Here is a 16,670-nt window from a genome sequence, read left to right as displayed (position 1 = left end):
TAAGACAACTTTCCCGACATATTGCCTCTACCTCTCACCTCCCTGCTTTGGTTTTCTCCCATCTGCTCAATGGAAGGTGGTAATTATGGTACAGTAATAAAAGAAGAAACAGAAAAAAACACTGGTGATAAAAATGGAAGTCACCTAGTTCAATTGTATATTATAGTTGCGCAGACAAAATGGAAAACTTGGATCAACAGATCAATATTTCCTCCTTTGTCATTCAGCTGTAGACTTCTCTCTAGAGCCCTTTGATCTTCACAACCTACTTTTTCTGGAGGCAATTTTCTCACCCTCTCCCTCAAACATAGGTCAAGGAATATCTGAGACGGCAGTATGATAACCGATGCAGTGTGTGTACCTGGCTGACTGGGCTTTAAGCCATTGCAAACAGCCTTGGTTGCTGCTGAACAAAGCCATCTTTATTAACTTTTCACGTGAAATGTTCTAGGAAAGGTCATTTGTTGGGGGAGAATGAGCGCAGATTAACTAAAGACCACTAAGCTTCATGGAGTACGTCTTGACTGGCAGGACTCAGACCTCTGACAGAAAGCAAGTAGAAACCAAAAGAGTGAAAACAACCGTTGTCGAAACTGCAGGAAACCGGTTAACACCGCTGAGCCGAGCCATTTTGTCGGTTTCCTCCTATGTCGCACAAATGTCCTACTTACTGTTGGATTCATGAGCAGCCCTGTGTGCGTTGCTCTCAAAACTGATGAGCTGAGCGAAGTTCTGCTATTTCATCTTATTGTTGTTCCTACAATCTGCTGAACGCAGCTGTTTGCTGCAGATTGGCAGCTAGAGCATTTTTTTTTGTGAGATGCAGGGCTTTTCATATTGGCTGAGTTTGAGTGTTTGCTCGAAATCGCTTTTATTGTCTCATCTTGTGTGTTCTATGATAACAAGATTGTGTACGTTTTTGCTGCTCTATATTAATGCAAAGTTTTTAGAAATGAAGGCACTGCTGGTAATTGGTCAATTCAGAGTTTCCAAAAGCTAAATTACGTACATCGGATTGAGCTGCAACAGTTACCGCCCCCCAAATCAGAGAAATGATGTTTCTCTAAATCCGCTACAGGATCTGCAGTGTTTGAGACCAGTCATGAAATTCAGTTCAGTATTCTGCTTCAAGGCCTTGCTGCAACCCTCCTAAAAAGTGATGGTTTCTGTCAAGAGGTTCATGCCTCAAATTTGTTCCAGCTTAAAGTTCCCCCTTACCCACGGATGATGATCACCAGCTGCGACAGTCACGCTGGTATTGTTTTCACCTTATGAGTCTGGGTGAGTCATCAGGACAAAATGTGGCCTTGAGGACACTTGCTGGAGCAGGAGCTACCACAGAGTCGGATTTCATTGCTTTCCTACGTGTTTAAGTGTCTCTCCAAGGACAGATTTTGTCACCGCGATAAACCAATGCAAGGTGCAGTCATTAAACTTTACATGTCTGTAGTGACAAGTCGATTGAAGGTTGAGTTTCAGTCTGAGAAAGGTTGCCAGAAGTAGGTGGTTGGAAGTGGCAAAGGGCATTGTAATACAGTATTTATATAATCAGCTTCTGAATAACCTTTTTGTTGTACCAGAGTTTAAAACATGTATTTTTGCTGTAAAAATGGTCATTTTAAAATCGGGGTCCATGGGAATTGACTTGCTTTTTGAGCCAGCCATCTAAGAAACCATAAAAGACATTTTTGGCACATTGCACAGGCTGCCAATTGTTTTTTTACGCTTCACTGCTTTCCCCTTCTAAATCTTAACAAGATTTTCGGGAGGAGGAAAACCTTTCCCACATTGATTTCCTTTTACTTTGTGACCAAAATAGTGCAGCGTGCTGAGTCCCTTGTGTGTGCTGAGCTGTCGTAGACAAGCAGGCAGTCAGAGGCCGGCTTTGGGCTGGATGAGGCGTAGAAGGGAAGAAGACATGCGTAAATCTGTGAGAGTCTACCATGACAGGTGGTCCCCGACCGGGACGCCGAATAAACGCATAGCCCTGCCTTGGGTCGGGAGAGACAAAATAGTGAGAGAGACAGGAGAGAGCTCACGAATAGTATGTTTTGGATTTAAGCAGAATGCCCAGCGGTGTGATTATAATATGTGTGATAATGATTAGTGTTGGAATTGTAGTCTGTGCGTTATTAGATATAAGTTATTACATTGGTATCTTACATTAATAACTGCAATAGGAAATAAACACAATTTATAGTCATTGAAGTAATTTAATTACTTTACATATAACATCGTGCCACAATATAACGTTTTTAGCCTGGGGCAAGGGTCTTATTCCTTCCGTGATAGATTTCTTAATTTTCTCCCCAAAGAAGGCTTTTTTCTCCTGTCAGGTCTTTTACGAGCAATAGATGTGCAACAACCTCGAGTGGCAGATGTTAGATTTTTGGACCAGATGAACGGAGTTAAACGTAATGGTAAAGATGTGATGAACTGTGATGTTTTAAGATGTATATCATGATTTAAGTGTATTAGCTATTGGATGATAGCAATACGATACATGCAATGTTAGAATTATAACTTTCAGAAGCCTCCTGAGAACCATTCTTGATGGTCATATAACCAAGGGACATATCTATTTTATGAAATATTATACTATTCATACCATATTTCACTTTGTAATTAAATTGCTTCTATTAGTTATTTAATGCTTTTTAATTTTTAAACTCGAGCCAGGTGAAGCTTCTTGACTTCTCGCCTCAGCCGGAGCGAGGTTAAAGGTTCAGAAAATCACAGATGACACAGCTTGCAGCTTCCAGAGAGGGTAATGAGTTTGGCCAGGTTCCCATGAAATGCCGAGCCCCACAGAGAGAGAGGGAGTGATGCTTCTAGTCATCACAGTCAGGAAGAAAATGTCCCCAAACCTGCACAGTGCAAAGCGCTAAGTCCACCGTTTAAAACAGTTCATTTCCATGTGCAAAACAACCACGTTCCTGCTGTTTACTGTCAGTATCGACCTCTGAATCTTACACTTATACCATTTCAGCCTAGAGTTACGTAGACCCATCGCCCAGTTTTGAGTACAGATGAAGAGTAAACAAGAGGCATTGGTAATATTGACCATATTCACCAATCCTTATCCATTTACACTCTGTGCTTCTGGGTGAAGTGGCTCCTGCAGTGACCCTTTCTTCTCCTTTTCCTCCTTCCTTCCTACCACTTCATGCTTCTACCCTTTACTTGTCCAACAGAGGGCCTCTACCAGCTGGGTGGTCCACGCTGTCCCCCTCAGAGCAGCATTGAAGGACTGGAGGAAGCAGAGGTAGGACCATTATCAACAGCTTTTCCAGTTCATCCTCCAGGAGGACAGAACATGTAGAAGCACACAGTTATTTATCATGCTAGTATGTGGCCTGGCTGCTTTCACATAATGCTCACCTTTCCCTGCTTCTTCTAAGTCTCTTTTTCAAGTACCTGAACCGTTTTTTTATTTCATTTTTTAGATGAAATGCAAAACGCACGTGCTGCTGCTTGTGGTGCACGGAGGAAACATCTTGGACACAGCAGGCGGAGACCCGAGCACAAAGGCTGGCGATGTGGCCACGCTTGCCTCAGTGCTGGAGAAGGTGACGCAGGCGCACTTCCAGGCCGTCGCCGAACATGTCAAGATCAAGCTGGTGCCGTGTCTGGCTGTGTGTGCCGAGGCCTTCTCCCTGGTGTCCAAGTGAGTGCCGTTGCCAGGACAGACAGTCTCTTTGGCCCGCTTTCAACTTGTCTTTTCAACTGGATAAAATCCAGATGTGGTTTTTAAAGGGTTTCATTTTGGCCACATGCACACTGCAGAAAAATGAAAGGTCCTTATAAAGTATTTTCTAAGTGCTACATAAATAATTCAATAAAAGTATTAAATCGGATGAATGCTCGCAGGCCGTGTTCCGAGACTGACTTTTAAACAAGCAGTTTGGGATTCATTTACAGCTGTGGTTGTGTGTAGCTATAATTCTTAGCTACATTATAGCCTATAATGTAGGGAGAAATCTGTATGCCTTCTGTATAATAACAGTTGTTGCTGCCTTCTTCCGATCCTTTCATATTACAGGGAGAAAAATGAATTATTTCACTGACACTAAAGCTGCCTTTACCAGCTGCACCACGATCGAATAAACACTTCTTAAGCAGCAAAAAAAAAGGAAGAGGTTGGATGAAGGAGCCGAGTCTCAAGTAAGAGGCGTCGGGTTTTATTGGCCGTGCTGTTCAGCTACGTGAACGAAGTGAGTCACCTGGTGAGTGAGCATGAATGAAAGGGCTAATGTGAGCAAGTCAGGGCTTCTACCGAAACTGAGTCCTTGCTGCCGAGGCTTTTTTTTGTGTGTGTCGGGTTGGGGAAAACACGGGTGTGAACAAGTAAGATTATTATGTCTGAATTCCCTCACGCAGCTTCCTTTTGAGGGTCTCCTGCTTGTTTTTGTATTAAACTGCCATTCTCACAAGTTTTATAAATAACCTTACTGTCAGGCAGTAATACGATTACTTTTGACTGTTTAAGGGGGCAATCAAGGAATCTGTCCAATACGAATGGCCGCCTGCAAGAACTAGCAAAGAGGGAAAGATGTTCGTTTTGATAAGGTGGTGAAGGTCAATCGAGGGTATGACCAAATTCCCAAGTAGATATTGTAATGTGAATTAGTATGCTGAAGACATCTCTCAGCCCCTGAGAGCATGTGGCCATGTGGAATATTTGAATCGTAACCTTTTTAAATGATGTCATCGCTAATTGTTACCCCTCCGCTTTAAGTCCCGGTGGTGACAAAATGAACGACTAAATTACATTATACAGTTTCATTTTCCACTTATCCTAAGGTCTTTGCAAGGAATCCTAAGGTCTCTATGCCATTATCTGTTTATATAATTAGCTACATTTACTTATGTTTCAGATTACAATTGTGGTGTCAATTTCAGAGTTATAGTTTGTGGATGTGTGATGAACAAATCTCTGTAGAGGATCCTTATGATGAATGAAATTAGATACGTTTTATGTCCATTAAAAGTCTTATTGCTCTCTTGGTGGAGCGTTTCAGTCTTGTCTGCTGTCTGTGCAAAGAACTGCTGACGCATAACTAATGATTTTCATTCACATTCCATGTGACCAGTTTTATCTTTGACAGCGCTCTATTCTACGCGGAGGAGGTTTTTGTCTCAAGTGTCACTAATCACCAGGACTGAGACAAAGTGTTTAGCAGTCAAGTCCGAGGCTTCTGTCTGGTTTTGTGATTGGCAGAGTGAGGAAGTGACTGGAAGCAAGTCCAGTGTGAAGAGATTTGAGTCCTGTAGATTCTCGACAGCTTGACGTCTGCGTGCCTTTCACCACATTCAGGGATTAGCTATAAAAAACCCACAAATGCCCACGGGAGTGGAGCAGAGCTGAGTTTTTGCGATATGTCTCGATTGTGGACACAAACACACATATTGAAGAAAGACCCACTTGTATTAAAATGCTTTGTCACAAAGGACCAAAGCTGCCTCATGTAAGAAACACAGTAATGAGTCGATAACAATTTTATTTTCTCATAGCCCCAGTTGCATTTCTACTTTCTATATTTTTCTATACATTTTTCCAATATTTTAACAAAGCCATCTAGTCAGTGTCCAAGCGTGACGCATTTGAACGGATCCCATCAGTCTGATACAATCCTTGCTTGACAACTCAAGCATAGTATAAATAAAATAATATAATAATTTGCATGTGGTGTGGAAAATAATTTTTTTCTGTAAAATGAGGCTTGAACCAGACAAAGACAAAACTATGTTTAAAGACCTTTTAGTTAAAATTGGAAGACAAAATATTACACAAAACATCAAGAAGAAGTAGATCAGGAAACGCGTTGGATAGAGCTTGTCCTCGGGCGCCTGTCAGTCATTTTGTGTGTCAAGAAGCACCCTCATCATGTCCCACGCAAGTTGTTCCCAAACCAGCAAAATTGAAGGCCCTCTGACCCCCCCAAATGGGTCGTGTCCTTTATATTTAAAATGAATTATATTATAAAATATAAACTATAAAATATTAGCTTTTATTTCTAAAAGGAGTACATATTACCTCACTTTTCCACTTCAGTTTATTATTTCTTTGCAGCTTCTACGGGGCATGGTTTTCCAATTTCTTTTTGCTTCTTCACACGGTTTCCAAGTGTCTTGTCAATTTAGTGGGCTTCATACTGTCTGTCGCCAACACACTGCGGTCTCACTTCATGGCCAACCACAGAGCTTTTACAGTCCAGGCACAGATACGCCGAGTTATATTTTCGTACTTTTACTTTTTTTTGTGCTGTTGTTGTGGTGGACCTTGCATCTGATTACCGCTTTACGGGAGTCACAAATCTGTCATTGAGAACTCAAGTGCTTGATTCCGCCACCAAAAGGGCTCAGATTCATATTACATTATTGAAAAGACAAAAAAAGATAACGTTATTTCTACCCCGTTTCCTGTTGTGTCAAAATCTCGCTCAAGGAAAAGTCTCATTCAAAAATCTGATTGTTAGGCAGCAACAGGTCCCATTTTACAGCAATCTCACTCTATTCTCCTCGAAGAGTGTAAGAATCCACAAGGACAGGAGCCGGTACCCCCCACTTCTCCTCTCCTCCTTGTTTGTAGGCTCCTTTTCATTATGTTGTCTTAGTGGACACAGAATTACATTGCGGCTGAAGCGTAGGGCCATATGTGGTATTACTTTAAAAGTGGCTGTACTCACTAACTACACTTAGCTATACGAAGGGAGATTTAATTAGAAGAACAGCTTATGGTGAAAATCTCCTGAAAACCCTCAGAAGTGAACATTTCTTTCAGCTCAACACAACACTTTTTCAACCGTTAACTGGCAGTTAACAGTTTGCTCTAATTATAGTGTTGGACTCGTGGGTGTGCGGGGCCTCATTTAACTGCATGCCAACATAAACACAGGAGCGGGCGGCCCCTGTGGAAGGAATGGCTGCTGTGTGGGTAATTCACGCTCATTCTGGCCAACAGCTTGGCTGAAAGTCACACCACGGGATGGAGGTGGCAAAACCTCTCAGTGCCTCGAAGACAAACTTTCACATAAACAAATCACTTTTGCCTCAGTGCTTCTGACACAATTCCTCCTGTACTGCAGGAAGTCCCCATAGAGAACGAACTTGTTCCTCAGCATGTGTTGTCCTTGTTGCCGTTGGTGCGTAAAGCCTGCTGTGCTCCCGAAGGCTCTGAGCGCTCATTATTGACTCTGCCTGCTAATGAACGTACCTCTGATTGCTGGCGAGGAGCTGCGTGTCAAAGACAACACACACACACACACACACACACACACACACACACACACACACACACGTAATCCATAAACACACTCACACAAATACATCCCACACAAAAACAGTCAGAGCACGTCTAATTGACAGTGACAGAGAAAAGGCTCCCAAATTGATTTTCTCTCACAGTCAACTCACCGACCCCTTTAACAGCCTGACGAGAGACAAACATTTAAACTGTTGAAAAGTTCATCTTAACAAATAAAAGGGTTCCTTTTTTTTAGTCGGTTTCGTTGTCACTTCACCCGATCCGTTTTCTATCAGGGACAGGAGACGGAGAAGGATGACGTCATCAAATAGAGACCCAAGTCTAGGGTGATAAACACTAATTATTCAGACCATTGGCGGCTATTTATAGACCTTCTCTCTAAATCAGAAGACTGTTCATTGTAACTGTTTTGAACTTTTGCAGTGCCAAATAAGCAGGAATCCGACAGACTTGACAGCTTTCAGTTTTACATTATATAGGGAGAGTGTGGCAGGGAAGGGTAGTAAAATCCATTTCAAGGTCACACTGCATGAGATCAGCCTGATTGGAGGTTTAATCGGCTCACACTGGTTATCTTTCCCCCGATGTTGTTAATGGATCTCTGTCATCACATTATCATGAAACCCCAAGGAGGACTACTGTAAGTCTCTCAATAGGTAATAATATGGTAATTATACCCCCCCGTTTAGGAGTTATTGAGCGAGTCTTTCAGAGTGGTTCACAGAGAACTTAACATAGTTATTACTGGAAAAGACATTAAGTGTAAAGCTTTGGGAGAAACCTGACCCCCAACCATGCATAGCCGACTTTTTGGCTGATAACGAGGAGTTTTGATGGTTTGTCGCGGCAACCTTTTCAGAAGCACATGATTTTGCAGAAAGAAATAATTAGGATTGTGTCAAAGATAACGAGGAACCATTCTTTCTGAACAACATTAAATTGTCAGTCCACGAGGACGTTATATCTTGAAACTACCTCTCACACAAACAGACAAGTCATTTATGTGCGGACTTCAGCATTAACAATCACTAACGAGTGATTTTATAATAAAGCAATTATTCAACACAGTGTCTCACCTGACATTTGTCTAGCACTGCAGCAGGTGTTTAAACCTCTGTTCCTCTTCTGTGACTTGTGAACCTTGTTCAGAGGTAGAGCTGTGTTTGGAATATTAATTGAAGCTTTTTTTAAAGTTTTCAATGAGCATGTGTTTTGGGGAGCGTATTTGAGCAGCATTAGTTTGAACCTAGTTAAGATCAAGGCCAAGATGTTGTGACTTCCCATGCCTTAAAGCTCATTAAACACACCAGATAAAAACATAAACAGGGTTTGAATTATGAGTAGAAAATATTTTTTTGAGAATTATGCTGCCATCTCTTTGTTTGAATTGCTTTATATTTCACACAGCAGCATCCCTAGAGGAAGTGACATTTCTGTTATGCAAATAGCTGCGTGCAGGACCTATTGCAGTGACACAGAATACATTACGATGGTTCCTTTCTTTTGTGCAAATATGCATGGAAGTGGCTCAAAGTGTAGAATCAGTCTCAAAGAGCTGCATACAAAGCTGGGTACCAATACAGGTTTGCAGGTTCCATCGAGCATGTTTAGCCCCGCGTCCTTTCAGTTCATTGACATGTTCCTCTACTTGCAACAATAATAATTACCACATAATATGATGCGATAAAACAAAAAAGAGCCCATGTATATTATGTCTCCAATACTAATGTACTTACTGCCACAATTAAAGTAACGTAAACACAGAAACACAGAATTCTTAAAAAAACAACATAATTGCGGTCAGGTTGTAGTCTATTTATAGTCATCATCATTTAGAAAGTTATAGTAACTGCTTACTCCTTGGTAAACTAACCTACTGAAAATAATTGTTTCCATTGAACAGATAGTTGCCATTCTTGAAAGCTTGGACGTTCACCCTTGGTTATGACAACTTTAAGTCAATTCAAATATTTAGCACTCATCTGTTACTGATCTTCTTCACCAATGAGGAACAATAAGTACACATGCTCAGCGAGGCTGGAGTAGCTTCTCAAGCATGCGCTGTATGGTATCACGATATTCAGTGTTTTTCAATCCATTTATTCTGCTGGCTAATGTAAATAATCACTCTTTTAAATACAGATCACTGTCTGCTTTTGTGTCATTAAAGGGATTATGTAGGTGGCTCTACCCACTCAACTGACTGTTGAACACTATGTTGCCCGGCAGCACAACAATCATTTGTCTGTTTTTCTTCCCACTGGGTTTCACAGTGCCTGCAGCATGGTATTTCACATTTGCCAGTGGGCAAATGACTCCTATGAACATGGTAATGGTGGACAGAAATAATGCCTGATGATAATATTGAAGCAGGGGGTTTGTTTCAAAAGAGGTTTTATCTGGACAATGCAAAGTGTGTTGGCTCTAAAAATAGGAATATAATTAACATATTGGCTGATCACTGTGAGTAATCAATGGCTTATTCTGAAATTACAACAGGACATTTGAAAAGAACATTTCATTTTTCTGGCCCCAGTTGATCTTTAATGGGAGAAACATATCCTTACATAGATAGCACAAAAACTCTTTTGTTCCTTTATAGGGTTTTTCGCAAAGTAGCCAGCCATTTATTAGCAAGTGAACGCAGATGTAATTGGAATGTGTGCAGAGCCAGAACTCTCGGTTAAAAAGGCATAACCCTAAAATGAATTTACTAGCTTTTGTGACTCGTTCCTTTAAGCCTGATATATTGAAATATATTATATAGCAAATGTCATTTTGCCATTGGAGATTGGGCTTGGGTTTATGGGAGTTTGACGGTGTTGTCGGACCTTTTCCAAATAGTTTGCGTCGGTGCTTTCATGGGACTTGTTGATTAACAGTTGTGAAGTTGTTGAAAGGCAGCGCAAAGGTACCCCTGCTTCTCCTTGGTCTCACTTTTGGTGTTAAGCCAGACAGTTGAAACAATTATTGATCATTTAATCGAGAATTGTGTACCTGTACAGAGGTTGTAGCGACTTGCCCCTTGGTCCTGACATGTTTTTGTCTAGATGTGGCATCAGGCTTCTTCCTGTAATCGAAGCATCTGATGGATGATGACGACAGTGGGTGAAAACGCCATCTTTTATCGCTTCCCCACATTGTCATATTAAATGTCATTGTGGCACACACACACACATACACACGTACACATCCCAACAGCTCATTGTTGATACCGGTGAATGTTTGCTTTTGTTTTATTCCTCAAATAATCAAATCTTTTCTTTATTTAAAAATTATACCTTACTAAAAAACGGATTAGCAACATTTTACAAAATTGCATGGAAATACTCTCAAAGAGCTTTGTTAAGATGTCAAATGATTATTCAATCTGTTGTAATTATTCTCGCTATGCCTTTTCCCCTTTTATCAGCCTTGTATTCTTGTCTTCCAGTCTGAACCCATACAGCTACGATGAGAGCTGTGTGTCCAGTAGCGTGGACCACCTACCGCTGGCTGCGCTCCCCCTCCTCGCCATTGCCTCGCCTCGCTACCAGGACGCTGTGGCCACCGTGATCGCCCAAGCCAACCAGGTCTATCGCAGCTTCCTGCAGTCAGAGGACGGCCAGGGATTCAGCGGTCAGGTCCGTGTCAAACATCTTCTGGTTGGAGAAGAGAGGACTCTGGCTTCTCCTCATTGAATAATGAGCTGTAGGCACTTTGATTGGATTAAAGATTGCTTTTCCGTCAGCTGTTTAATCCGTGGGGGCACAGGCCCTTAAAGGGATCCAGATGTCTATTATTTCAGCAGACCACATTTCACGCTCTTGTTCTTAACAACTACTAGGCTGTTGGTAAGAAGCTGCGCTTCCATGTGAGGTAATGATGCGTGACAAGACTGTTAACCATCGACACAGAGCTACCGTGGAGCCCACATTGCCATTTTACCTTCTTTTTTTTAAGACAAAATAGGGATTTCATAGAGAATCTGATAAAAGGGTCTACAAAATGTGTTTGGGGGATTTATCCAGGATTTTAATGCTAATTCATCATTAGAAACAAAAAGGTTTAACAGATGGCGACAGAAGCTAAATACTATAGACCGAGGTTTGAAGTTGACCTCCAACATCATGGCGATACAAAAACCATGAAACCAAAGAACAACACTGTTCTTGTAGAATTAGGAAGGAATTTATTTGATGCAAAACTAGTAAATGATGTGCTAACTTACTCACTTAGTTTTAGATATAAGAAAGGTTGAGAAAACCTCTCCTTCCAACCTCTCTGGGTAACAAGCACCAATAGTATGATTATAATTATTTTCACCATTTAGAAGAGCATCTGATCAATACAATCCTGATAAGCCAATCAACAACAACAAAAGACAGATAGTGAGGAGGTCGAACATCCCTCGGGATATTATAATACAGCCAATATACGTACTTTCCCACTTCATTTCTACAACTTGGTTTGTGGATGAAAATATTCAATTCAATCCCTGTCCTCTAATTGCTCTTCTTATAATTAACTTTTTTGTAAGCTGTGTGTATTTTCATTCTCGCACTCAAGTTAATTGTTTATTGGCTGCCGATGGAATAATAATTGTTAAATAGTGGTCATATGGATCGCCACCACTAAATGAAAAACTGAAGTTTCATTCAAAGAATGTGGTATTCTCTGACTGCAAAAGTGAGAATACTGAGGGCAAAAAGCAAGCATAGACGTGATGAATTCACCCAATGGCAATGGAATGGAAGGAAAATAGTGTTTACGCATTATTCTCAGATGTTTAGAATATACGTTTCAGTTAGCAAGTCTGACCTGAAATTACAACTGGGAGGCCCTCACTGACCGTTTTCCCACTCCACTGTTGGTAATTACAGTCTGAATGATGTGTTCTGAAACGTCAGGAAATCAAATTCAATTTGTGAGTGTGATGTTCCTCGATGCGATGCACATAAGAAATGGAGAAGCTGCTCACAGCTGCGTGTCATTTAAATTGCAAATGGCGGGGAAGCAAACCCAGACTGCATAGGAAAAAAAATTGTTTAGCCTTTGTTTTGTGATGTTTTATACGCAGTCTGATGTCAACTGGCACAGACATTGCATAATATCTGTTTGGGGCAAATGTTAAAAAGCATTGGTTCATTGTACACTAACTTTTAAAAACTGCTTGTGTTATTTGTACACATTCGGCAATCATGACACTGTCCATTGTCCTCCAGATACGTGTCCTTCACTAACTGAATGCCCCGAACTATGTGGATGTGTTTCTCCGAGCAGGTGTGCCTGATGGGTGACTGCGTGGGAGGCGTGCTGTGCTTCGACGCTTTGTGCTTCAGCAACCACCAGAGGACGGGCAGCCCCAACGACAGCAGCAGGAACAATAGCACCGAGAGCTTGAAGGTAGGAACCCTCTGCTGATGGAGATGCTCACACCTGTACCGGGATCTGGAGGAAGAGAGCTGCTGATACATCGTTGAAATATCCCTGCACATGCAAAACATGACGCGGTAGTGTTTTATTTGGTCTGCGTAGTTAATTGCTGCAATAGCGCACCCGTGTTGTCCACAGTCCGCCTGAGTAAACAAAAGGGGGTCGTGACAACACCTGTGCCAGGTATTTTTCCTGCCAGGTCCTCAGCACAAAGGCTCGACACAGCTTTTAGAAATGTCGTCGTACAATGGAGCGAAGGGCCTTGGCACTACCTTATGTCTCATGGGTAGTAATTGGAAAGAGAAGTCATAACGGAGCTGGATGTTGTGTGGGGATCACCGTCGCCTGATTTGATTTCAATGTCATTTTTTTATTAGCACAACTCTCAGCGGTTCCTCTAAGTGTGCGTGTTATCTACTCATCATAATATTTCAGCTGATATCTTGAGGCAGCTTGTCATTTGATGTCCTTTTCCTGCTGCTCGGCGTGATCTCCACTTTTTGTCTGCTGCCACTCCCCATCTGTTCTCCTCCCCCTTGCAATCCACTCAAATCTCTATAGATTCACTCTTGCAGTGGGAGGGGGGGGGGGGGGGGGGTCCACCCACTCCTTTTAAGTGCATTTCCTTGCTTTCCTCCTCCTTCATCTCAGGATAACTCGGGCCTGCTCGGGGAGTCCAGCCCGAGTCTGAGTTCGAGCAAGAGGCTCAGTAAGAGCAACATCGATATCTCCGCCCCCAATGAAGGGCACAGCCAGGGCGGGCCGCCCCTCAGCCGTAAGCAGAGCGACTCCTACGACGGAGACACCACCTCCACGGGCCAGCACAGCTTTTTTTCGAGGTACAACAGTATGCATGAATGGTGGACAATATTTCCTGTGAGACAATATCACTTTGATCAAAGCCTGACATGCTGTTTACCTGTATACAGGTACAAATGAATTTTAATATTTCTGGATGTATTAGGTAATTATGTAAAACATTGTGTCCGCACAGACACAAACGTGTCGGCCAAACAGCATCAGATGTACCGAGTGGAAATTCCATCTCATCCCGTTTGGAATTCCGATGATAACACGCATGCAGCATGCCGCCCCGGGCTCAGGTTTTCCTGAATTGTGTCACCCTGTCTCGCCACTGCTCTTTATCAACATTTGCAGCTTGACTGCCCTGCCTGCCTACCTGTGCCGGACTATAAATAGCCTCTGTGTCCCTGTGCCAGCAAATATGTGTCTGATTTTAGCTGCGTCGAGATGGCTGGAGGGTCTCCAAATGCCATGTTGACTCACTTCAAGCAACCAGTGTTCCCATTCCAAATCACACGCTCCAGTATTAACCATCACAGCAATACAGTGACTTTAAAATCCCATCTATTCATAGTTACGCCATATTGTGCCTAGGCGGTACACCTCGCTCCTTGCCCTTCTTGTTACACTGATTAATCACTAATGATTAATCCACCTCCCAGTGGATATTCCCAGTCCACAAGAGGACTTATTAAAGCTCCTTTTCTCACACATATCTAGCTTCTTTTTAGAATGGTCTATTGGAAAGCTGCCTACATCTGCTTCCCTCCTTTTCACAAGCACCTCGTTCTGCCTCAGGACCCTCACTGGCAGATGAAAATGGTCACAACACTTTTTTATGAAAACCCAGGAGACACTGCGTTCAGTCCAGCAAGGATTGGTCTTGATGTCCTAGATGTTCTCAAGTTGGGAAGAAGAACATAGTCCACATTTTGAAATCTATTTAGTCTAAAGTGCTCTGAAAAAAGAAACGATTATGTGCAGGCGGAGCTACTGAAAGTCTTCATCCATTTTTAATGCAATGGCTTTATTAGTTTATTAGGATGCCATCGTTCAAATCTATTTTCTACTCTCAATAGAGGAATGGAAAACTTGAAACTTTACCTACAATCCATCTTGAAACCAAGTCAACTGACATTGGCCACGTATACCCCTACTCCTGAAGGTGTAACAGAGGTATAACATTTTTTATATGTGTATAACATATTTGTATCAATTTGCCGTCCAAAGAAAAATGAAGCTCTTTTGTCAAGAACCACGTTGGAGAGGGGAAAAAAGGGAAGCTAAAGGCAACCAAAGCAACATTTATTTGGGTTTTGAACATGGCTGTTGGCTAATCCATGTTCCCCACACAGGACTTATTGTAAGGATGCAGCCTGTGGGAAGGATCAGCGAAGGGATGCTCATTCAGTCCTAAAGGATCGGTGCCAACAACAACCCCTAAGAAACTATCCAGTCTATTATTGATTGCCTTTTTCTGTCCCAATTTCAACAAGAACTTAATAAAAATGAAATGTTCTCATTACTCCAGGTGTTTTCTTAAAATACCAATTGAAATACCAGTTGTGGGAAGGAAATAATACACCCCGAAATCAACGATTTTAGGGAAATAGTTTTCCTTGCTGTATATTTGTTGGCACTATTACAACTGTGCCAGGTTAATTCAGATGCTGTACAGCGATTTGACTCGGCAGTAGCCACAACAATTTTTTGAGTCACAGGTGGATAACATCTTATATTGCGTGTCCCCAGTTTGATGAAGGAAGGTGTGGAGCTGCGTGGTGGCAGTAGCCCCGGCCTGGTGTTGAATCCTGGTCGATTTGACTTTGAGGTGTCAGACTGCTTCCTGCTGGGCTGCCCTTTGGGCCTCGTACTGGCCATGAGACGCACTGTGCTGCCTGCCGTCCAGGGTAAGGCTCAAAACCCATTGAACATATATCAGAGGGCTCAATTCTTCACATCCACACTTGTACACAAGGTCAATGAGTGAACTAGCACTCACAGACAGTTGTTTTTAACTTTGTTTCGGGGGGGGGTTAACATGCACTACAAGCAAATATATGTTTAATTCATACACTCTCCTCTGTTCAATGTAATTTATCACAAAATGTCACCTGACTGCATCACTGATGCTAAAACAGGATTAAAATGCAAACTATTTGGGGATTATTTGGCTTCACACAGTTTATAATGGCTTTGTCTGTCCTTTGTGTTTTCCAAACCCTCAGTGAGCCAGCTGCGTCCAGCCTGCTCTCAGATTTTCAACTTGTTTTACCCGTCGGACCCTTCAGCCTCCAGACTAGAGCCGCTGCTGCAGCCGCTCTTCCACAAGTTGCCACCTTGCGCTGTGCCGCGCTACCAGCGCTACCCTCTAGGAGATGGCCGCTCAATGCTCATTGGTAGGAAATGTGACTCAACCCTGGAAATCCGTGTATGAGAGTGAGGAAACACGAGAGCATCTGCTCGTGAATATTTCATTGGTTAATCTCTTTTCAGGTATAGTTGTGTTGCTGCATTAATAACCTTTGCTGCCTCTATATTTTAAAGTTGGCAAAAAATATATTAGGAATTATTTTACCCGGTCCAGATTTCAGAGGCAGAGAGAACCGGTGACCTACTAATGTAAATTTCCACAGCCACACAGAGCCTCAGTCCCATTTATGTGAGCTTACCCTACAGATGCAGAGCTAAATTCTGCAAAGCATGAAGTTTGAAGTAATTATGCTTCTTGTGGTGCAGTACCTTTGCCCTACCACCACTCTCTGAGGACCAGGCGTAGTGTGTGAGATATTGGGCTGCTAGATATGGCTGAGTACTGCTCTAATCCCCCCTGAGGGCCTGGTTGTAGAGAGTGAGTCCTTAATGAGCCACTGAATTATTTGAAGCACGTTTTAGCGCTCTTGGGACATAGAGACTTGCTCTTAACAGCAGGGATGACGCATAGCCCGGAGACCCTACTCATCTATGCACCTACCTCAACGAGGGAAAGTAGGGCGAGGACTAATCTCTTGAGCTAACCGCCGATGAGCATGAACTCAGATCAGAGGATAAGGCTTTGTGGTTTGGTACAAGGCTTTAAAAAAAGAAAAGAAATTACTGAACACACAATTATTGGAAATGTTTAACCCACACCAGAAACAGATGTGGATGTTTAAACATGGAAGCGTATTGGCTACCTAAGTCC

At 42.3% G+C, this 16,670-nt stretch overlaps 1 protein-coding gene across 3 annotated transcripts in view; it reads left to right on the top strand.

Moving 5' to 3' along the window:
- Positions 1–16,670, top strand: part of pitpnm3 (PITPNM family member 3) — a 54,991-nt gene that overhangs the window by 26,863 nt on the left and 11,458 nt on the right. For all 3 annotated transcript variants that reach the window (XM_037464387.2, XM_037464378.2, XM_037464369.2), the window contains exons 4-10: positions 3,195–3,265; positions 3,447–3,667; positions 10,701–10,890; positions 12,530–12,652; positions 13,334–13,521; positions 15,239–15,396; positions 15,715–15,885. In XM_037464387.2, coding sequence (XP_037320284.2) covers positions 3,195–3,265; positions 3,447–3,667; positions 10,701–10,890; positions 12,530–12,652; positions 13,334–13,521; positions 15,239–15,396; positions 15,715–15,885 — 1,122 coding nt within the window. The remainder of the gene's footprint in view (positions 1–3,194; positions 3,266–3,446; positions 3,668–10,700; positions 10,891–12,529; positions 12,653–13,333; positions 13,522–15,238; positions 15,397–15,714; positions 15,886–16,670) is intronic.

The sequence above is a fragment of the Pungitius pungitius genome, chromosome 3 (assembly GCF_949316345.1).
Source record: "Pungitius pungitius chromosome 3, fPunPun2.1, whole genome shotgun sequence".
Lineage (NCBI taxonomy): Eukaryota > Metazoa > Chordata > Actinopteri > Perciformes > Gasterosteidae > Pungitius > Pungitius pungitius.
This window is presented reverse-complemented; position numbering and strand designations above follow the sequence as displayed.